This window comes from Bufo bufo, chromosome 6 (assembly GCF_905171765.1).
Source record: "Bufo bufo chromosome 6, aBufBuf1.1, whole genome shotgun sequence".
In the NCBI taxonomy this organism is placed as follows: Eukaryota; Metazoa; Chordata; class Amphibia; order Anura; family Bufonidae; genus Bufo; species Bufo bufo.
The window spans coordinates 349896366-349921197 of record NC_053394.1 but is presented as its reverse complement, the minus strand read 5'-3'; the positions used below and the strand labels follow the sequence as shown (position 1 = coordinate 349921197).

General features: G+C 40.4%; 1 protein-coding gene across 1 annotated transcript in view; it reads left to right on the top strand.

Moving 5' to 3' along the window:
* CDH22 (cadherin 22) overlaps positions 1–24832 on the top strand; it is a gene marked incomplete at its 5' end in the record, with an annotated part of 197939 nt that overhangs the window by 129706 nt on the left and 43401 nt on the right. The window contains 2 exons of the mRNA XM_040438494.1: positions 2052–2346; positions 2424–2543. Coding sequence (XP_040294428.1) covers positions 2052–2346; positions 2424–2543 — 415 coding nt within the window. The remainder of the gene's footprint in view (positions 1–2051; positions 2347–2423; positions 2544–24832) is intronic.

Below are 24832 nucleotides of genomic sequence, written 5' to 3'. Positions count from 1 at the left end.
ATGGAAACCTATGCCTTAAAACTCTATTGAGTCAGCAGAGCATTGGTAACTTATGTATCTTGTGCAGGAGGGAAGACATTTCATGAGTTGATTTCTTATAATGGTAGCAGCATCCTCGTGTAGTACCATTCTAGTCTCGAGCTTTTGAGAATGAGCCATTCTTTCACAAATGTTAGTAAAGGCAGACTGCATGATAAGGGGCTGGATTTTATACAAGTATTCAGATCCAGGTGCCGGTTTAAAAACTGCAGAATATTTTTCGTGGTACAACCCCTTTAAGTATGAGACAAATTTGTCAAACAACATGCGACATTTGATAAATGTGGCACAAAGCACAACAATGCCGACTGGAGCAAAACTGACTTCAGATATTCTCCTAATGATAAATTCTCCCCCACAATCTTTTTACCTTAAAGGGACACTGACAGGCCCAATAAGCATAATTAGCTATATATATGCAGGCACAGGTCTTCTAATGTGCATTAAAAACATATAAGTCTAACCCCTGTCCACCTTATAAATACAGCAAACTGATGTTTTATAACCTGAAGTAATCGCTTTTCTTTCTGCCCAAGGGGCGGCGTTTCAGCTTCACTTCTGCCCAGCCAGCCGCCCCCCAACCGCCGTTTTCAAGGCAGCGCCGCCCAGCTCATCAATATTTACTTCGCTGGGCGGCTTCTGCTGTCCCCGACGTTCCGAGATCCTGTGCATGCCCAATAGAAAGCTATGGGCATCGGACTCACTTTCAGCCCTGCACCCATAGCTTTCTATTGGGCATGCGCCGGATCTCGGAGTGTCGGGGACAGCAGAAGCCGCCCAGTGAAGTGAATATTGATGAGCTGGGCGGCGCTTCAAAGCGGCGGTTGGGGGGCGGCTGGCTGGGCAGAAGTGAAGCTGAAACGCCGCCCCTTGGGCAGAAAGAAGAGCGATTACATCAGGTTATAAAACATCAGTTTGCTGTATTTATAAGGTGGACAGGGGTTAGACTTATATGTTTTTAATGCACATTAGAAGACCTGTGCCTGCATATATACAGCTAATTATGCTTATTGGGCCTGTCAGTGTCCCTTTAAAGGGACATTTGTCCCTCGGTAGCAGTCAGCACAAATGATAAGAAGTCCTATATAAAGGCAATCCAAAGTCAGTTTATTTCTGCTGTGAGGGAAATATGTTATTTAAAGGATAATCATCATAAAAATAGTAGATGTAGAATTGGGATGACAGATTGACAGTTCTATTGTTCTCTCAATAGGCCAAAATGAAGATGCCCACAGAAGAGAGTTGCACTCATTTGTGTGATGTGTGATGCTCTAATTGTATATAGACTGTGATAAATAAATTTTGATGGAAGTGTCCCTTTACAGGGGGAGCTTAATGTTTGATCCCACCCCCTTTACAGGCCATCCCATTACATTACTTTGCCCATTTATTTACATAGTTATATACTTTGCGCGGTTGAAACAAGAAATATGAATATCTAGTTCAGTGGGCTATGTTGATCCGAAAGAAGGCAAAAACAACCCTTATGGGTCTGTGGAGTGCTGGCAGAGTCTACAGGCAAAATCTGCTGCTTTAGTAACAGATTTAATCATACAAGCAGCTAACATGCCAAAATAAAAGGTTGAATTTAACTATTTAGATGCTGGAATGGCATGTATTTTCAGCTTCTGCCTTGAGATCCGTTCCCAGGAACATTGATTTCATATTATTGCATCTAAAATGACTATCTTTCTGTATTATCACCACTTCACGGTCTTGCTGGAAGACCCTGCTTCATCTACTGTCACTCACCTAAGACATTTTCTCGCTGTTTTCTTCATTTCCTTGCTCTCACATTGTCATGGTAGGTCCCCTTTCACAGGTCACAGCCACTGAGACTTTGTTCGGTCTCCTAGGGAACTGAATGTTTTTTTGTTATGTTCAGTCAAAAATGGAAAGTTCATCTTTTTGCCCAAGTTAGATTTAAGATTTTACTATATAAAATGTTGCCCAATTTTGTATTTCATTTCAGTTCCTCTGATTCATACTAACATCCAATTTCGTCTTCCCAGATTCATTCAGACTCGGATGAAGGAGATGGTTCCATTAAATACACGATTTCTGGAGAGGGAGCTGGTTCCATCTTTATCATTGATGAACTGACAGGAGATATACATGCCACAGAGCGTTTGGATCGGGAGTACAAGACCTTCTACACCCTCCGTGCCCAGGCCAGAGACAGACACACGGATAGACTACTTGAGCCGGAGTCTGAATTTATCATTAAAGTGCAGGACATTAATGATAGCGAACCACGGTTTCTTCAGGCCCCATACATTGGAAGTGTCCCTGAGCTATCTCCTGTTGGTAAGTCACATTACTTGGACAAGCTGAACCACAAATGGTGACTGGAACTAGAAAGCTTGTTTCTGTCATACTTATAGGAACATCTGTAATGGCAGTATCCGCATTCGATGCAGATGACCCAGCTTATGGAAGTAGTGCAAGAGTGGTGTATAGTGTCTTGGAGGGGGAGAAGCACTTCACTGTGGACAGCAAGACAGGTGAGGACTGTTCACATGTGTTCATCATCCAATAAGGGCCACCATGACTAGGGTATTGGTAAGGAAAGCTTCTTTAATACAAGTGGGAATATTCTTAGTGAGGCCACCATGAGCAGCCACCATAACTCGTATAGAGAATTGGAACAAATGCAACAATTACGAAGAGTTATAGTATAAATCCCTCACTCCACCATGGAACTATCCTCAGTTCCTTCACATTTTCCTGATACAGTATTTTATCTGCACTCATTACCCTTAAGAAAATCATTATTAAAGGGGTTGGACATTTTATAACTAATCTTAACAAAATGCATTCAGCCAGCCTTCTCAGTTCAGATAGTGCTTCATCCATAAGATGGCTGCAGGTGGAGGGGCATGTGACCAAACAAGTCAAAGAAAGGGGAGCAGTTACATAGTAAAACCTAACTTTTAATGTATTCAAAAATACTCCCGTGACCGAGAGTTAAAATACCCCTTACAAACAAATAGACAAACAGGTGCAGGACCTAAATTAGTGTGCCACCTAGAACACAGTGTCACACCAGACTAGGTGCATACAGCCCAGGGCATAGGGTCCCTAAATACAAGTCCCATGGAATGGTACCTGGACAGTAGGGACACTATATAAAAAACACAGAATGGACTTGCCAGTTTGGTTGAGAACCTCACTATTCACAAGGTATGAAGTGTCGGTTGAAAAAATGGTCACCCTATGGGCTTCTCGGTACCAGATGTCCAGGCAGTGGTGCAGGCATCCGATTCTTGGGTCAGTCGTAGCAGTGGGGAGGCCTCAAAAAAGAGATAAACTGTCCCTATAACACCATACTTGACCTATTCAGCCCTAGTGACCTAACACGGGGTCCTTGCCCCGCAAGGGGTGGCCCCATCCGGAACCTCACCCCGATCAAGGATCCCTATCCAGCCCTCCATAAAGTGTCCAGAGGCTAAATTGAGTGTCCGATCGGGGTAATGGAGTGGTACATAAAATAAATTGGCCACAATATGCTCGCGTGTTCCAACGCATTTCATCAAATGAACATATCAAAAGGCTGCTGTATATACTAGAAAGGCCCCAAGAATCGTCAGGGGACACGGGGCTAAGTATTGAGAAAATCCTAGTTGTCTATCTGCTAAAGGGGGGGGCACTTATGGCACAGCCCCACAGTATAAAGCAAGATAGAATACTACTACAGTGAGGCGTATGGCGTTGTTCCACAATATCACAATACTCCCGGAGAAGCGTGTAGCAGATGTCCGGGGTCGTGGGCACTGGTATTTACAGTGCCCCACTAGCAAATGTAAGTCTGGCATGTGACCAAACACATCAATCAGCCTCCTCTATTGAAACACTAGACTCCTGATCTCCAGGACCGGACAATTGAGATGGCATAAACAGTTTGTTTCAATAAACAGGTCTGAACAACATGTTTTGCCACTTCTCCCACCATGCGCAGCCATTTTATGGAATATAATCAAAAAAATACAAGACAGCACTACTCACTAGTCCTTTCAGCTATTCCATTTGGAGGCGGTGCCCAGAGTATTGAGTCCTGGCCTCTGGGTCTCCTCAAATAATTGCAATGTTGTAGAAAACTGCGGCACTCCAATGATGTAGAAATACTTCACATTTTATTCACACCGAATATTGCGACTTTTCGACTGTATAGGTCTTTATCAAGCTCATACAAACATACCAATAGTGAACATATATAACCACAAAACACCTACAATTGGCTAATATTAGCTCCCCCTTTAATTCAAAAATAACTTATCTATCTTTCTTTGTCAACCACATTACTATATAGTCTTATATCAAACCATTATTAAGATCCATTGCTCCATTTCTTACCTATGTCTCAGGCCGCAGGATGCATCCATGGGGGCGTTGTATATTCCATTAGTTCATGCCTTATGTACCACACATGGCGTGTTTGGCGTCCCCGCGTTCCCATCGCGCATGTGCCGCTACATCACCAGTAACGTCTATCGTATTGGATAGCCGCCATCATCTTGAGCGGTCCTTCACCAGTTCCGCCCATCTCAGTCATCTTTTGATCACATAAATCAATCATTATTTGAAGATGTTCACTCTCTAAATGTAGGTATCCCCTATAAGAGGCATACATATTTTTTGTTTATATAAAAAATAGTAACAGTGCCGTTCACTATCCTCGACAGGTCGCCGGCTCCCACATCCCTCATTCCCCAGTAGGGTCGAAATTTAGACCCATGTCCCAACCTAAGGGCACATCCATGTAATCATCCATTCTCTACACATATACATACACACGTGGAGACAGATAAACGGATGTATCACCCATGGGCTTCACTAGTGTCTCTATTCCGTTATTCATATCTCATTTAGGCCGGTTACCTTATGCCAGTTATTCTCTCCCGGTCATAGGCATACGCCCATATATTAAATCAAGGTTCATTCCTTCTGAGTAACCTCTAACTCCTTTTCTAAGGAGGGGATTTATATTCCTCTTTCCCTTTTAGGGTATAGGTCATCATCAGATTTTGTAACTCCACTGCCCGCACTTCATTTCACTCTGCTCACATGCATCCTTCTCATTAGGCATCTAATATCTTGTTACGCCCCCATTTCCATCATTTTAACCTCCTGTGCGCCAAAAGGTGTAACATCAGGTCCATATAACTTCCCCACCGGAGATAAGCGGTGTGCTCGCCCAACCATCCCCTCTCGGTGTGCCCAACACTGCCACCATTTCATCATTACTCATCTTTGATGATTCCCTCAGTACATATCTTCAAATAACGTCCAATGTAAAGAACACACAATCCTTCCTCCATGGATGTTATTCCCACTGCCTGTACATACAGGGAGTGCAGAATTATTAGGCAAATGAGTATTTTGACCACATCATCCTCTTTATGCATGTTGTCTTACTCCAAGCTGTATAGGCTCGAAAGCCTACTACCAATTAAGCATATTAGGTGATGTGCATCTCTGTAATGAGAAGGGGTGTGGTCTAATGACATCAACACCCTATATCAGGTGTGCATAATTATTAGGCAACTTCCTTTCCTTTGGCAAAATGGGTCAAAAGAAGGACTTGACAGGCTCAGAAAAGTCAAAAATAGTGAGATATCTTGCAGAGGGATGCAGCACTCTTAAAATTGCAAAGCTTCTGAAGCGTGATCATCGAACAATCAAGAGTTTCATTCAAAATAGTCAACAGGGTCGCAAGAAGCGTGTGGAAAAACCAAGGCGCAAAATAACTGCCCATGAACTGAGAAAAGTCAAGCGTGCAGCTGCCAAGATGCCACTTGCCACCAGTTTGGCCATATTTCAGAGCTGCAACATCACTGGAGTGCCCAAAAGCACAAGGTGTGCAATACTCAGAGACATGGCCAAGGTAAGAAAGGCTGAAAGACGACCACCACTGAACAAGACACACAAGCTGAAACGTCAAGACTGAGCCAAGAAATATCTCAAGACTTATTTTTCTAAGGTTTTATGGACTGATGAAATGAGAGTGAGTCTTGATGGGCCAGATGGATGGGCCCGTGGCTGGATTGGTAAAGGGCAGAGAGCTCCAGTCCGACTCAGACGCCAGCAAGGTGGAGGTGGAGTACTGGTTTGGGCTGGTATCATCAAAGATGAGATGAGCTTGTGGGGCCTTTTCGGGTTGAGGATGGAGTCAAGCTCAACTCCCAGTCCTACTGCCAGTTTCTGGAAGACACCTTCTTCAAGCAGTGGTATAGGAAGAAGTCTGCATCCTTCAAGAAAAACATGATTTTCATGCAGGACAATGCTCCATCACACGCGTCCAAGTACTCCACAGCGTGGCTGGCAAGAAAGGGTATAAAAGAAGAAAATCTAATGACATGGCCTCCTTGTTCACCTGATCTGAACCCCATTGAGAACCTGTGGTCCATCATCAAATGTGAGATTTACAAGGAGGGAAAACAGTACACCTCTCTGAACAGTGTCTGGGAGGCTGTGGTTGCTGCTGCACGCAATGTTGATGGTGAACAGATCAAAACACTGACAGAATCCATGGATGGCAGGCTTTTGAGTGTCCTTGCAAAGAAAGGTGGCTATATTGGTCACTGATTTGTTTTTGTTTTGTTTTTGAATGTCAGAAATGTATATTTGTGAATGTTGAGATGTTATATTGGTTTCACTGGTAAAAATAAATAATTGAAATGGGTATATATTTGTTTTTTGTTAAGTTGCCTAATAATTCTGCACAGTAATAGTCACCTGCACACACAGATATCCCCCTAAAATAGCTAAAACTAAAAACAAACTAAAAACTACTTCCAAAAATATTCAGCTTTGATATTAATGAGTTTTTTGGGTTCATTGAGAACATGGTTGTTGTTCAATAATAAAATTAATCCTCAAAAATACAACTTGCCTAATAATTCTGCACTCCCTGTAGAGATACCTGTAATAAAAAGATATAAAAGACAAAGAATATTAGAAATAAATAAAAACAAACACGGCTTATTGCCGGGCACTTATACTTCAATATATTGCACACATCTACAGGGTTAAAAGAGAGAACCCACTTTAAATTCTCTATTTAAGTCCCTTGGTTCCATTATATCCAATTCAAATATCTATCTCAGTTCTTTCCTTTTCAACAATTTCTCTCTATCTCCTTCTCTCCTCAATGGCGGAATACCATCAATGATTCTAAATCTCAACTGTCAGATATTATGTCTATACCTTACAAAATCTTCTGGTACCGGTAATTGGATCTCCTCCCTATCTTCTGGTTCCTGCCTTTTAGATAACAACTTCGAGATTGTGTACCTATGTTGATTTATCCAATTCTTGCAGGGCTGTGTGGTCTCTCCTACATAAAGTAGCCCACACGGGCACTGCAAGATATGGATAACATATTGTGAATTACAGGTGCAAAAATCCTTAATTCTATATTTCTCTCCAGTTCTTGGGTGACTGAAGAAGTCCCCCTTGATTAGGTTGCCGTAATTGCAGCAGCCCAGCAAGGGTAACATCCATTCTTGCCCTCCTGTCTCTCCTTCACTCCCATGTCTGTTTTTACCCCTTCATCGCCTAAGTTCTTGGCCCTTTTATACGACATCAGTGGAGGTAGCTGGAATTCCTCCACTTGTGGGAATGACTGAGACAGAATACGCCAATTCTGTCTCAATATTCGTTATCTTTCCACTTCCTCCCGTTTCTTCTTGTTTGTTGATGCCAATAACTGTTCTCATTGTTTTGCTTTTACTAGATGTCGATCTACTAACTTCCGAGGGTATCTTCTATCCCTAAATTTCTTTCCCATCATTTGCAATCGATTGTCTACCATTTCTTCATCTGATACTATCCGCTTAGTTAGCAAAAACTGGCTATATGGTAGAGACTCTATCATCCTTCTATAAATTATTGCGGTCTGTAGATTTTATAAACAGGTCAGTCTCCAATTTCCCATTTTAACATACACTACTGTGTCTACAAACTGTAGGGACTCCCGAGAGAACACTTTAGCAAATTTCAACTGAACATGTATCTGATTGATATGTTCATGGAAAATATGTAGGTCAGCTATTGACCCCTTCCAAATCAAAAAAACATCATCTATATACCTCAACCACCCTCTTGCTGATGCATAGAGGGTGGTTGGTTATATATGCTGTTCCTCAAGGTGTGACATATAAATATTTGCATATGTCAGTGCCACATTCGAAACTATTGCGGTACCCCAACATTGCTCATAGAATGCATCCTCAAAAAGGAAATAATTGTAAGTAGCACTTCCAACAGAGACAGTAGGAACTCTTTGAGTTCCTCACTAAAATCTGATTTCTCTAAAGCTCATTTCACTGCTTCTAGGCCCAAGTCATGGTCTATGCTGGTGTAGAGACTGGTGACATCACAGATGCCTAATGAGAAGGATGCATGTGAGCAGAGTGAAATGAAGTGAGGGCAGTGGAGTTACAAAATCTGATTATGACCTATAACCTAAAAGGGATAGAGAAATATAAATCCCCTTCTTACAAAAGGAGTTAGAGGTCACTCAGAAGGAATGAACCTTGGTTTAATATATGGGCGGATCCCTATGACCGGGAGAGAATAACTGGCATAAGGTAACCGGCCTAAATGAGATATGAATAACGGAATAGAGACACTAGTGAAGCCCAGAGTGAATGATATGTTCTCTCAATAAATAAGCCCCAACAGTTATTTATTTTTCTTTATTCATTTATCTGTATATGTGTATTTATATATACACTCACCTAAAGAATTATTAGGAACACCATACTAATACGGTGTTGGACCCCTTTTTGCCTTCAGAACTGCCTTAATTCTACGTGGCATTGATTCAACAAGGTGCTGATAGCATTCTTTAGAAATGTTGGCCCATATTGATAGGATAGCATCTTGCAGTTGATGGAGATTTGAGGGATGCACATCCAGGGCACGAAGCTCCCGTTCCACCACATCCCAAAGATGCTCTGTTGGGTTGAGATCTGGTGACTGTGGGGGGCCATTTAGTACAGTGAACTCATTGTCATGTTCAAGAAACCAATTTGAAATGATTCGAGCTTTGTGACATGGTGCATTATCCTGCTGGAAGTAGCCATCAGAGGATGGATCCATGTTCTCATTATGTTTACGCCAAATTCGGACTCTACCATTTGAACGTCTCAACAGAAATCGAGACTCATCAGACCAGGCAACATTTTTCCAGTCTTCAACAGTCCAATTTTGGTGAGCTCGTGCAAATTGTAGCCTCTTTTTCCTATTTGTAGTGGAGATGAGTGGTACCCGGTGGGGTCTTCTGCTGTTGTAGCCCATCCGCCTCAAGGTTGTGCGTGTTGTGGTTGTAACGAGTGGTTATTTCAGTCAACGTTGCTCTTCTATCAGCTTGAATCAGTCGGCCCATTCACCTCTGACCTCTAGCATCCACAAGGCATTTTTGCCCACAGGACTGCCGCATACTGGATGTTTTTCCCTTTTCACACCATTCTTTGTAAAACCTAGAAATGGTGTGTGAAAATCCCAGTAACTGAGCAGATTGTGAAATACTCAGACCGGCCCGTCTGGCACCAACAACCATGCCACGCTCAAAATTGCTTAAATCACCTTTCTTTCCCATTCTGACATTCAGTTTGGAGTTCAGGAGATTGTCTTGACCAGGACCACACCCCTAAATGCATTGAAGCAACTGCCATGCGATTGGTTGACTAGATAATTGCATTAGTGAGAAATAGAACAGGTGTTCCTAATAATTCTTTAGGTGAGTGTGTATATGTATATATATATATATATATATATATATATATATTTATATATATATATATGTATTGTGTGTGTGTGTGTGTGTGTGTGTGTGTGTGTGTGTGGAAGATGGGTGATACATCCGTTTGTCTGTCTCCACGTGTGTATGTATATGGATGATTACATGGATGCGCCCTTAGGTTGGGACATGGGTTTAGATTTCGACCCTCCTGGGGAATGAGGGATGTGGGAGCCAGCGACCCGTTGAGGATAGTGAACGGCACTGTTACTATTTTTCATATAAACAAAAAATATGTATGCCTCTTATAGGGGATACCTACATTTAGAGAGTAGAAATCTTCAAATAATTATTGATTTATGTGATCAAAAGATGCCCGATAGTAAGAAAAATAATGCAGTGATAATTAACTGTTGAAAAGCGCATCGCACAGTACCGCTATGCAGTGAGGTCTATGCCGGTCATGTGGTGGATCAAGAGAGGATGCACGTGACCGAGAAGGGCGGAACTGGTGAAGGACCGCTCAAGATGATGACGACTGTCCAATATGATGGACATCACTGGTAACGTAGCGGCGCATGCGCGATGGGAACACGGGGACGCCACACATGCCATGTGTGGTACATATGGCATGAACTAATGGAATATACAACGCCCCCATGGATGTATCCTGTAGCCTGAGACATAGGTAAGAAATGTAGCAATGGATCTGAATAATGGTTTGATATAAGACTATATAAGACTATATAGTAATGTGGTTGACAAAGAAAGATAAGTTATTTTTAAATTAAAGGGGGAGGTGTTTATATTCAATTAAGGGGGAGCTAATATTAGCCAATTGTAGGTGTTTTGTGGTTATATATATTCACTATTGGTATGTTTGCATGAGCTTGATAAAGACCTATACGGCCGAAACGTCTCAATATTAGGTGTGAATAAAATGTGAAGTATTTCTACATCATTGGAGTGCTGCAGTTTTCTACAACATTGCCATCTTATGGAAGTGAGCACTATCTGCAGAATGGTGGTCGAGCTAAGGGGGGCGTTACTTCAATAATAATGATAATGGTCCAGAAATTCAATGAATAAATGTATTAGTAGGTTGCATAATTGCATCGTTAACACACTTTAATATTAGCTATAATGTGACAAAACTCTTTACAGGACACTTGCTGAACAGTTATCCTTTAACCCTTTCATGACCTTTTCATGAAGTGTCATTGATGCCCCAGTGTCCAGGTCAAAATTTACAAATCTGAATATGCGTCACTTTATGTGGTAATAGCTTTGGAAGACTTTTATTTATCCAAGCCATTCTGAGATTGTTTTCTCGTGACACATTCTACTTCATAAATTTGAGTCAATATACACTGCTCAAAAAAATAAAGGGAACACAAAAATAACACATCCTAGATCTGAGTTAATGAAATATTCTTCTGAAATACTTTGTTCTTTACATAGTTGAATGTGCTGACAACAAAATCACACTAAAAAAATGGAAATCAAATTTTTCAACTTATGGAGGTCTGGATTTGGAGTCACACTCAAAATTAAAGTGGAAAAACACACTACACTACCTGAGCCACTTGTGTGGGTTGTAGACTCCGTCTCCTGCTACCACTAGAGTGAAAGCACCGCCAGCATTCAAAAGTGACCAAAACATCAGCCAGGAAGCATAGGAACTGAGAAGTGGTCTGTCGTCACCACCTGCAGAACCACTCCTTTATTGGAGGTGTCTTGCTAATTGCCTATAATTTCCACCTGTTGTCTATCCCATTTGCACAACACCATGTGAAATTGATTGTCACTCAGTGTTGCTTCCTAAGTGGACAGTTTGATTTCACAGAAGTGTGATTGACTTGGAGTTACATTGTGTTGTTTAAGTGTTCCCTTTATTTTTTTGAGCAGTGTATTTCACCTTTATTTATGAAAAAATCCCAAATTTACAAAAGATTTTGAAAAATTCACAATTTTCTAAATTTCAATTTCTCTGCTTTTAAAACAAAAAGTGATACCTCATAAAATATTTATTACTTAACATTCCCCATATGTCTACTTTATGTTGGCATAATTTTGGAAATGTCATTTTTTTTTTAGGACATTAGAATGCTTAGAAGTTTAGAAGCAATTCTTAAAATTTTTAAGAAAATTTCCAAAACCAACTTTTTAACTTCTTCCGGACACATGACGTACCAGTACGGCATGCTTTCCCGCTAGTTAAGGACACATGACATACCGGTACGTCATGTGTATTTCAAGGTGCCTGCTCAAATCATTGAGCAGGCACCTCGGGTCAATGCGCGGGGGGATCCCGTGACCCCCCGTGTCAATTCAGACCTGCGGTTTGCGGCTTTTTATGATGCGGTGGTGCCATCGGGTCTCGTGGGGCTGTAGGGGGGACCTGATGGCATGTAAGGCAGCGCAATGGGAAGCTGTATGAGTAATACTCACTGTATTACTCATACAGCCAATGCATTCCAATACAGAAGTATTGGAATGTATTGTAAAGGATTAGACCCCCAAAAGTTGAAGTCCCAAAGTGGGACAAAAAATAAAGTGAAGAAAAAGTTGAAAAAAATAAAGTTTTCCCCCCAAAAAATAAAAAGTTTCAAGTAAAAATAAACAAAAACGTCATTTTCCCCAAATAAAGTTAAAAAAAATTGGTAAAAAATTGGGGGGATAAGAAAAGTAGACATATTAGTTATTGCCGCGTCCATATCGACCGGCTCTATAAACAAATCACATGACCTAACCCCTCAGATGAACACTGTAAAAAAAAAAAAAAAAGCTGTGCTAAATAAATCTTTTTTTTGTCACCTTACATCACAAAAAGTACAACAGCAAGCGATCAAAAAGGCGTATCCCCACCAAAATAGTACCAATCTAACCGTCACCTCATCCCACAAAAAATTAGCCCCTACCTGAGACAATCGCCCCAAAAAAACAGCTATGGCTCAGAATATAGAGACACTAAAACATCATTTTTTTTGTTTTAAAAAAGCTGTTATTGTGTAAAACTTACATAAATAAATAAAAAAGTATACATATTAGATATCGCCGCGTCTGTATCGACCAGCTCTATAAAAATATCATATGACCTAACCCCTCAGATGAACACCGTAAAAAAAAAAAAAAACTGTGCTAAATAAACAATTTTTTGTCACCTTACATCACAAAAAAGTGTAATAGCAAGTGATCGAAAAGTTATATGCACCCCAAAATAGTGCCAATCAAACTGTCATCTCATCCCGCAAAAAATTAGACCCTACCTAAGATAATCGCCCAAAAACTGAAAAAAATATGGCTCTCAGAATATGGAGATACTAAAACATGATTTTTTTTTTGTTTCAAAAATATTATTGTGTAAAACTTACATAAATAAAAAAAAGTATACATATTAGGTATCATCGCGTCCGTAATAACCTGCACTATAAAAATATCACATGACCTAACCCCTCAGGTAAATACCGTAAAAAAATTAAAAAACAAACAATTTTTTGTCACCTTACATCACAAAAAGTGTAATAGCAAGCAATCAAAAAGTCACACACACCCCAAAATGGTGCCAATCAAACCGTCTTCTCATCCCGCAAAAATCTTACCCTACCCAAGATAATCGTCCAAAAATTGAAAAAACTATGGCTCTCAGATTATGGGAACACTAAAACATTATTATTTTTTTGTTTCAAAAATGAAATCATTGTGTAAAACTTCACCGTGTCCAAGACAACCTGGTCTATAAAAATACCACATGATCTAACCTGTCAGATGAATGTTGTAAATAACAAAAAATAAAAACTGTGCAAAAACAGCTATTTCTTGTTACTTTGCTTCACAAAAAGTGTAATAAAGAGCAACCAAAAATCATATGTACCCTAAAATAGTACCAACAAAACTGCCACCCTATCCTGTAATTTTGAAAATGGGGTCACTTTTTTGGAGTTTCTACTCTAGGGGTGCATCAGGGGGGCTTCAAATTGGACATGGTGTCAAAAAACCAGTCCAGCAAAATCTGCCTTCCAAAAACCGTATGGCATTTCTTTCCTTCTGCGCCCTGCCGTGTTCCCGTACAGCGGTTTATGAACACATATGGGGTGTTTCTGTAAACTACAGAATCAGAGCCAAAAAAATTGAGTTTTGTTTGGCTGTTAACCCTTGCTTTGTAAGTGGAAAAGAAATTATTAAAATGGAAAATCTGCCAAAAAAGTGAAATTTAGATATTGTATCTCTATTTTCCATTAATTTTTGTGGAACACCTAAAGGGTTACCAAAGTTTGGAAAATCAGTTTTGAATACCTTGAGGGGTGTAGTTTCTAGAATGGGTTCACTTTTTTGGAGTTTCTACTCTAGGGGTGCATCAGGGGGGCTTCAAATTGAACATGGTGTCAAAAAACCAGTCCAGCAGAATCTGCCTTCCAAAAACCGTATGGCATTTCTTTCCTTCTGCGCCCTGCTGTGTGCCCGTACAGCGGGCACATATGGGGTGTTTCTGTAAACTACAGAATCATAGCCATAAATATTGAGTTTTGTTTGGCTGTTAACCCTTGCTTTGTAACTGGAAAAAAAATATTAAAATGGAAAATATGCCAAAAAAGTGAACTTTTTAAATTGTATCTCTATTTTCCATTAATTCTTGTGGAACACCTAAAGGGTTAACAAAGTTTGTAAAATCAGTTTTGAATACCTTGAAGGGTGTAGTTTCTAGAATGGGGTCAATTGTAGGTGGTTTCTATTATGTAAGCCTCACAAAGTGACTTCAGATATGAACTGGTCCTTGAAAAGTGGGTTTTTGAAAATTTCTGAAAAATTTCAAGATTTGCTTCTAAACATCTAAACCTTGTAACATCCCTAAAAAATAAAATGGCATTTCCAAAATGATCCAAACATGAAGTAGACATATGGGGAATGTAAAGGAATAACTATTTTTGTAGGTATTACTATGTATTATAGAAGTAGAGAAATTGAAACTAGGAAATTAGCAAATATTTCCAAATTTTGGGAAAATTTGGTATTTTTTTATAAATAAAAATGAATTTTTTTGTCTCCATTTTACCAGTGTCATGAAGTATAATATGTGACTAAAAAAACTATCGCAGAATGGCCTGGATAAGTCAAAGCGTTTTAAAGTTATCACCACATAAAGTGACACTTGTCAGATTTGCAAAAAATGGCCTGGTCCTTAAGGTGAAAATGAGCCCGGTCCTTAAGGAGTTAAATACCAGTTCAGGTCTGAAGTCACTTTGTGGGGCTTACATAGTGGAAACCCCCCCATTAATGACCCCATTGTAGAAACTACACCCCTTAAGTTACTCAAAACTGATTTTACAAACTTTGTTAACCCTATAGGTGTTCCACAAGATTTAAAGGAAAATGGAGATGAAATTTCTAAATTTTATTACATTTTTTTCTTTAACACATTGAGGGTTAACAGCTAAACAAAACTCAATATTTATTACCCTGATTCTGCTGTTTACAGAAACACCCCACATGTGGTCATAAACTGATGTAAGGGCGCAACGGCAGGGAGCAGAAGGAAAGGCTCGCCATATTTGTTTTTAGAAGGCATTTTGCTGGACTGGTTGTTAGATGCCATGTCCCATTTTAAGCCCCCCTGATGCACCCTTACAGTAGAAACTCTAAAAAAGTGACCCTATTTTGGAAACTAGGGGATAAGCTGCCAGTTTTATTGGTACTATTTTGGGGTACATCTGATTTTTAATTGCTCTATATTACGATTTTTTGAGGCAAGGTAACCAAAAAATAGCTGTTTTGGCACCGTTTTGTTATTTTTTATTTAATAAAGCATTTTTGAAAAAGAAATTATGTTTTTATGTCTCCATTTTTTGAACGCCATATTTTTTTTTATTTTTCTGCCGATCATCTTGTGCAGGGGCTCGTTTTTTGCAGAAAGAGTTGAGGTTTTTATTGGTACTATTTTTGGGTACATAGGATTTTTTGATCATTCATTATTACACTTTATGGGGCAAAATTTGGCTGTTTGGGAACAGTTTTTATTTATTTATTTTTACAGCGTTCATCTGAGGGGTTAGGTCATGAGACAGTTTTATAGAACCGATCGTTACGGACGTGGCAATACCTAATATGTATACTTTTTCTTATTTATTTAAGTTTTTAATAGCATTTTTAAAACCAAAGAAAATGATGTATTAGTGTTTCCATAGTCTGAGAGCCATAGCTTTTTTTTTATTTTTCGGCGATTGTCTTAAATAGGGTATAATTTTTTTGCAGGATGAGGTGACGGTTTGATTGGTACTATTTTGGGGGGCATAATGCCTTTGATCACTTGGTGTTGCACTTTCTGTGATGTAAGGTGACAAAAATTGCTTTTTTTGTTACTGTTTTTATTTTTTTACGCTGTTCACCTGAGGGGTTAGGTCATGTGATATTTTTATCGAGCATGTTGTTATGGACGCGGCGATACCTAATATGTACACTTTATTTTATTTATTTCACTTTAACACAATAATAGCATATTTGAAATAAAAAAATATGATGTTTTAGTGTCTCCATGTTCTGAGAGCTATAGTTCTTTTTATTTTTTGAGCGATTTTCTTATGTAGGGTCTCATTTTTTGCGGGATGATGTGACGATTTTATTGGTTCCATTTTGTTTGACATAAGCCTCTTTGATAATTCAGTGTTGCACTTTTTGTGATGTAAGGTGACAAAAATGGCTTTTTTTTACACTGTTTTTATTTTAATTTTTATGGTGTTTATCGGACCGGTTCGATCATGTGATATATTTATAGAGACGGTCGTTATGGACGCGGTGATACCTAATATGTGTATTTTTATTTTTATTTTTTTATTTTTTATAGGAAAAGGCAATTCCTTTTTTTTTATTTACATTTTTATTTATTTATTTTTACTTTTATTATTTTCACTTTTTTTTTATCAAGTCTTGCATTGCAAAGTATAATACTATCAGATTACCTGTAGATGGCAACACCGGACGCCTGTGTAAAGCATCTGGTTGCATACAGCTGACCCTCGCTGCTGATGGCAGTGGCTCAGGAACGGAGCAGGGGGCTGCATCGGGCCAGGGGGCACAGATGGGGGCAGGGGGCACAAATGGGGGCAGCGCTGGAAGGGGGCGGGTACGGCCAGCATGGAGGGGGCACAAATGGGGGCAGGATGCATGGATCAGGGAGGGGGTTTGGCGGGGACAGATGGCGGAGGCAGCGCTCATGGGGGGGGGGAGGAGGCACAGATCGGGGGGCACCAGGACACATTACCTGATTTCAGGCTCTGATATGCAGAGCGCAGATCAGAGCCTGGAACAGGCACTTTTACACTGATTGCTGGCAAGGGACCACTCTGATTGGTCCCTTGCCGGCATTACTGCACTGTATGCCGTCCGTGACAGCAGCAGTGCAGGGGCAGAAGCTTTAATCCCAGCGTTTCGCAGCGCTTGGATTAAATAGCTGCCATGACGTCTATACACGTGCTAGCTGCACGGGGTATGTGCAGCTAGCACGTAGATAGCCGTATGGCAGTCGCTAAGGGATTAATAACTTGCCACGACCGTAATACCACATTAATAATCACATTTATCAAGAAACATAATTTGAAACGAAAGCAAAAGAAAGACAATAGGCGATAGAAGAGAAAATAGTGACGTGATAAGGTGATTTCGGCATTTCTGGGGACCCAAGCAAAGTTATGTCTGGTGATCATCATCACATGACTAAATTTCTGCTACTGCTTTAGGCTACGTCTACACGACGACATTTGTCGCGCGACAATAAGTTGCGAGACAGATAGGGCACAACTACACTGCAACATTTCTAGTGCAACATTTTGTTGCACTAATGTCACGCAACAATTTTTATAATGGCAGTCTATGGTGTCGCACTGCAACATGCTGCGACTGCGATGCAACAGTCGCAGAAAAATCCATCTCGAATGGATTTTCTGCGACTGTTGCGTCGCAGTCGCAGCATGTTGCATGTTGCAGTGCGACACCATAGACTGCCATTATAAAAATTGTCGCGCGACATTAGTGCAACAAAATGTCGCGCAACAAATGTCGGCGTGTAGACGTAGCCTTACAGCTGGGAAGTTCCCCTACCCCACTGGGTCCCTGTACAGTGGAACCAGCTGTACAGCCAGTATGTCCACTGCTTTTTTTGTGTGTCTGTTTTTATTTTTTATTTTTCAAAATTTGGGGGGGTTCTATCTCAACTTGGGGAGAGAGCGCCTTAATCAGTGTGAGGAGACTTATAAGGCCATACATGCTCCTCTGGAATTCTGGGAAGAAAGGGATGCAAATGAGCTTTTAACAAGCTCTGCCTCTAATGCCACCAGATGTAAGGCAACTATCCTATAAGTCAGTGTTCGACTCTTTAAATAGGTCTTGAGACATGACTGATATTAAATAAGCCAGCATCTCATCTGCAGACAGCTGTTTCGGGGGGTGATTGCCTCTGTGGTTTAACTAGGTGAGAGTCCTAAATCAGGATTTGGGGGGTACTACTTGGGGAGAGAGCCCCTTAGATCTGGTGGCATTAGAGACAGAGCTTGTTAAAAGCTAATTTGCATCCCTTTCTTCTGATAATTTCAGATGAGCATGTATGGCCTATAAGTCTCCTAATGCCGAGACTTAGAGATAGTACCCACCAAATCCTGATTTAGGCCTCTCACCCAGTTAAGCCAGCTCTGCTCTGCACCGATGAGGGGCAATCACCCCGAAACAGCTGTCTGCAGATGAGGTGCTGGCTTATTTAATATCCGAGTCATAGACCTATTTAAATGGTTGAACATTGACTCATAGAATAGCTGCCTTATATCTGGTGGCATTAGAGGCAGAACTTGTTAAGAACTCATTTGCATACCTTTCTACTTTTTTCAGCCAACTGCTTGTGGCCAGCAGTGCCGATCTGCTCTCTAGAACCCCAAGCGTTTCCTTGGTTTGGAAATGATCAAAAACCTTTAAATAGGCCAAAGGTTTTAATAAGATTCGGGAGGAATTTATTTTTTTTTAATAGGGAACTAAACACGAGAACAAGGGGTTACAATCTGTTGTGGGGGAAGATCAGAAGCAATGTCAGAAAGTATTATGTGATCGATAGATAGATCGATAGATATCTTAAAATAAACCATGCAGGAAATAATATAAGGGCTTACTATATATACCAGGGAGTCTTTTTCTACCCTCATCTTTTATGTTTCTATGTTTGAGTTCTCACTATGTGGAAGAGTTTGCTTATATTTCTATGGCCTCCCCACACAAATTAAGACCCTCCAAATCCTGACCTAGACCTCTCACCCAGTTAAGCCAGTACTCCATTCTCTGCACCGATGAGGGGCAATCAGCTTGAAACAGATGTCTGCAGATGAGTTGCTGGCTTAAATATTAACCTTGTCATGTCTCAAGGCCTTTTTAAAGGCTCGAATATTGACTTACATCTGGTGGCATCAAAGACAAAGCAAGCAAAGAGCTAATTTGCATACCTTCTATCTCCTATTTCTACAACATTCATGTTGATTACGTTTATTGTGACCATAAATTATGATGAATGATGAATTTACAAAATGCTTGTAGTAACCGGCCAGTTACGCACTTAAGTCTTAAAGGCTTTTTACTACAACTTCTTCATTACCACATCATGTTCACTAACTATTGATGCCCATCAATCTACAGTAGGGAGCTGTCATGGATGCTTGTAAAGGATCATAGGAAAAGCCCTCATCAGCACTATAGGACTACATCACAGCTCAGTACTACATTCTGACAATCACTTCGCCCTTAATTACAAACTTTAGTCGCTAAGATAAGCATTTTTGACAACAAAAGTAGCAGCCTTACACGAGTACAGTAAATCTGACAAAAGCTGCCATAGAAAGCATGTTCTAAAAACTGTAATGGTAAACATATACCATATGGACATAGTCACGAAAAATCATTTATTTCCTTTTTTTTAAAAAATCCTGTTACCCTGATAACCCCGTTTATCTTAGTACTTTTTGATACACTATTAACATTTAACTGTGCCCCTTGAAGTGGCCTTCAGACAGCTATAAAGTCCTATTTCTAAAATGTGAGTGAAGTGGTTCATTAAAGGAGATTTCGAAGATTCTAACATTGATGACCTACCCTCAGGATAGTAAAGATAGAAGGCCACAGCAGCATATCCAGCAGGTTCTTCTTTATTATCGAAAACTTCACAGCATAGTGTACAAACAGTGGCAACGTTTCGGCTAAGTGTAGCCTTTGTCAAGCCTTTGTAGCCTTTGCCATTTACTTGTGGACCGCGTTGGATCTGTGGTCTCCTGCCCAGCTGTTGCATGATTTCCACCATTGCTCTGCATAAGCCGTATGCAGTGCTGCTCCTGAACCTACCTTTTTCCACTACCCTCAGGATAGGTCATCAATATTTGATTGTCAGGAGCCCAACACTCAGGACCCCTGCTGATCGACTAGTTGAAGCAACTGCAGTGCTCTGGTGAGCGTCTTGGCCTAATCCTAGGCCAGTGATGTCATGATCATCGTTCACACGGTGTAGGCGCAACTCTGTCCCATTCAAGTGGGGCTGAGCTGAAAGACCAAGCATAGCCGCTCTCCAATGGCTTAGTAAGCACTCACTGGAGCGCTGCGTCCTCCTCAAACAGCTGATCAGCGGGGATCCCAGGTGTCAGATCCCCCACAGATAAGCTACCAATAGAGGTTCTGACAGCTGTTTATGCTTCTCACCCTATTGAAAACATGGGGAGAGTGGTGAGGAAGAATAGCTTTCGGCTGAACAACCATTTGCCTTACAGCAATTTAAGGTGTATGGCCAGATTTCAACAGTCACAACTTTGCATACATCAATAGTATGGGTAAAAAGAACAAACTTTTTAACATTTTACAATAGAAAAATGCCTGGTTCTTCAGTTATCAACTGCCCACCATTTCTAAACTGTCTTTCTCTACGAAATCTGTGAGAAATCTACATTGTTAAAATCAAGTTGGGCTGCCTGCTCACTGAAGAGTCAGATTACATTCATCCCATAGAAGTCTATGGAGGAAGGAAGTACAGAGAGACAGACATGATTCAGCAGCTTATAGTGTTATCTCCTCGCAAGTGCTTTATTTACATCTGTACTGCTCAATATTTCTCTATAATGTCCTATATGGTGATCATTAAAGATAATCTCCACCCACCAGTTTAGAGACCACTGGGAATAAGCATGCAAAGGACAAAACTGCTTAAAAAAAAATCCAGAGACATCATATAATGGTCAGATATAGTGCTACCACTCATGTATTCATGTGTGTCAGCTTACACTGAAAAGTCTGCTGAAAAAGTTTAGGTACACTTTAATCTTAAAGTGGTTGTCTTGGTTCTAGCAAATCGAATATAGTGGACAGCAATTTCAGTACCCTAAACATGGGGGTATCTGCAAATACTTGTTTTGTTCCTATTGTTATGCAATGTATTGTACACCATCGAGACATAGTATGGTTGGCTGGGACCCTGTTCCTCTCCTCTTAGTGGGAGTGGGCTGGACCTACTTCCTGCCAGGAGGGAGAGTTCTAGTTTAGATGGTGAGGAAGAAGGATGCACATGCAAGAGCTCCTACTCCAAGGGTCTTGGGGACCAGCACTATATCCTACTGAGGGAGTGAAGGATTCCCAAGTGACAACTTTCCTGAAAGGCTATAGTGTTCTTAGTAAGCAGAGTGACCAGCAAACCACAGCTTTACAGGCCCTGCTGCAGGTGAGGGACTATGGCTCAGACACCCATTACCTACATTACTCCCAGATCAGAGCAACTCAAAGCCTGCATTACACAGTGGACACCTATATCCAGCTAACAGCTGTTATCCAGACGTTCAAGGAAGAGTCATCTGCAAGAAAGCACAGAGGTGCCATTAATTGGCACTTATCCAGCCACCATACCTCATCATCTGGGGACAGAAATGACACTTTGTCCAAACTACTGCTGAATGTACTACAAGTTAAAAAATTTACTGAGTAAAGAGAGACTTTTATTCTTTTACTTCTGGCCTGAGTCTTTAAATCACCTTGACATTGCACCAATCCCCATGGGCAATGGCCTTAGGGAGTACACAGTGACACAACATCTCATCTGGACCGCTACCACTCCCATCCTCTGCACCAGCTCCTCAGGGGCTTGGTAAAAAAAACAACTCACTAATATACATTGTGTTAGAAATGTGCATGGTTTCTTCACTCTCGAGAGACGTTTTAGAAGACAAACTGTAATAACCATTATTTAAGAGATTTGTCCATACATGAAGAGGGAAAGCTACTTGCTGCTGTGTGTGCACCTTTCCTTTCAGCTAAGGGATCACTTGTCATAACCTGCAGTACTGTTGTCATCACCATGTGTGAATGTGATTATTAAAATGCCGATAGTACTGTGTTCAGTGTTATCCCTACACAGCACTATGGCACAAGACCTTAGATAGAGCCATCAATCACACAGCAGCGGACTCACCATCGTTCAGGTTCTTACACTGTAAACATAATAGATATCTAGCAGTGAACAGTACAGGATATGGATGTTATCACCTTATATGCACAGGTGACCTTTTATAAAAGTCATTCATTATGTTTAACAACAAAAAAAAGGAATAAAGTAGGTGCTTCCACCATGTGTAGATGCAAGACGCATTTTAAATTCTGTAGTACGTGGCATCGAAAATGAAGTGAAGGTTATGCCAATAAGAAATACATTAGCATGTCCAACAAATACACCCACGGAGTAATTGCCATAAAAAGTTGCACTTGATTGCTTACACTTATAAAGTCCAGAGGTTTTTCACATGTCAATTTTAAGTGTAGAATGTTTTAAAGCTTCTAATCAGAAACATCAACTAACAATTGTAATTCTTTCATTTCCTTCATGCTCTCCTAACTTTTGTATCAAGCATCTTGTTTTGGTACACTGGCCCACATTCACTCTAAAAGTAAGACTGTTGAAGGCATTGTTCATTTTCTGTGTGTCTTTTAACAGTTTCTCCCTCATAACCAGACCAAAGGAGAGAAACATACGTACCCTCTTTCCCGCTTCTGTGTCTGGGCTCCTTTGCTCCCCATCACTACTACAGTGTTCGGGTTCACCGCTATCAACATCCGGTTTGACACTGTTGCAGCCAATCACTGGGCACAGCGATGACCTGCTGTCCTTGCGTCACTTCAATTGGTCATTGGTTAACAAAAACTGATGCATCTTTTTAAACCCTTGAAGACACATCCTTGTTTGGTCTTAAAGGTGTTGTCCAGAATAAGGGAAACAAAGCAACTTTCTTCCACAAACAGCACCACCAGTTTTCATAGGTAGTGTGTTGTATTTACGCTCAGCCACATTAAAGTGAATAGGGTTTAGCTGTCATACCACATACAACCTGTGGACAAGTGTGCCACTGTTTTTGGACCAAAGTAATCAAGTTTTTTTAATTTTATGTATCCTTTTTAATCTAGAAATACTCCATAGTTATAGGTAGCCACTTCCAATAGGTGGCGCTGGTGAGATGGATCTCTTTCTTGGGAAATATCTCTTTGCATATTTGTTTCCCATAGAGCATTGCCAATAACTCTAAATACCACGGATAATTCCAGTAAGTCTCCATACAGGACTGGTCTCTTTAGGGAGATTCAGCGCCCTGCCTAAGCAGCTTTGAAGGCATTGCACTGAGTCAGCCAGAATCTTACTCTGTACTGATGAGGGGCAAACACCCTGAAACAGCTGTCTAAAGATAGATATCTGGATTGACTATATTCCCTTGTCAAATCCCAAGACTTATCAAAAAGTTAGATCTTGACTCATAGGGAGCCACTTCCAATAGTTGGAGCTGGCGAGATGGTTCTCTTCCTTTGGAGATATCTCCTCGCATATTTGTTGTCTTCATACAGGACTGGTCTCTTTAAGGAGATTCAGCATCCTGCCTAAAGATTAAGTAGCTGTATCATGCAGAAAGTATTGGATATAGATTATACTATGACAGAAATCAGTGGTCTGCTGAGGCTTTTGACTAGGAAGACATTCAAAATTTGTTCCATAGTACTGTATGGTCCTAAAGGTTCATCATGTTAGGAGAATCTTGGCTTTAAATGTAGAGTACCAGGTTACCCAAGAAACTTCTTCTGTAGATGCCAATCCAACAGCACCACCGGCTGAAGTAATCTGGTACTCTATTAAAATCCTAATGAAAGCAGAACCCTGATCTTTGAACTGCAATAAATCTTGAATGTGCGTCAATACTCATTTGCAGGGACTTTAGGGTTTAACTCACAACGAATGTGTATAGTGTATATAGTGTAGGTTTTCGAGAATATCTGTTACTGCTGATTAGTGTATTATGCATACAGTTGAAACCAGAAGTTTACATACACTATATAAAAAGACACATATGCATGTTTTTCTCACTATCTGACATGAAATCAGAATAAACCTTTCTTGTTTTTGGTTAATTAGGATTACCATAATTATTATTATTTGCCAAATGTCAGAATAATGAGAGAGAGAATGTTTTAACGCATTTTTATTACTTTCTGCAATGTCAAAAGTTTACATACACTAAGATTACTATGCTTTTAAACAATTCTGGACTTCCCATGTGATGATGTCATGTATTTGGAAGCTTCTGCTAGGTTTGTTGGCAACATCTGAGTTAATTAGAGACACACCTGTGGATGTATTTAAATGTACACCTGAAACACACTGGTTCTTTGTGTAGCATCATTGGAAAGACTATAGAAATCAGCCAAGATATCAGGAAGAGAATTGTGGACTTGCACAAGTCTGGCTCAACCTTGGGTGCAATTTCAAAATACCTGAAGGTGCCTCGTTCATCTGTACAAACAATTATATGCAAGTACAAACAAGATTGGAATGTCCAGCCATCATACCGCTCAGGAAGGAGATGGGTTCTGTGTCCCAGAGATGAACGTGCTTTGGTCCGACATGTGCATATCAACCCAAGAACAAAAGCAAAAGACCTTGTGAAGATGATGACGGAAGCATGTCCTGTGGTCTGACAAAACTAAAATTTAACTTTTTGGCCATAATGACCATCG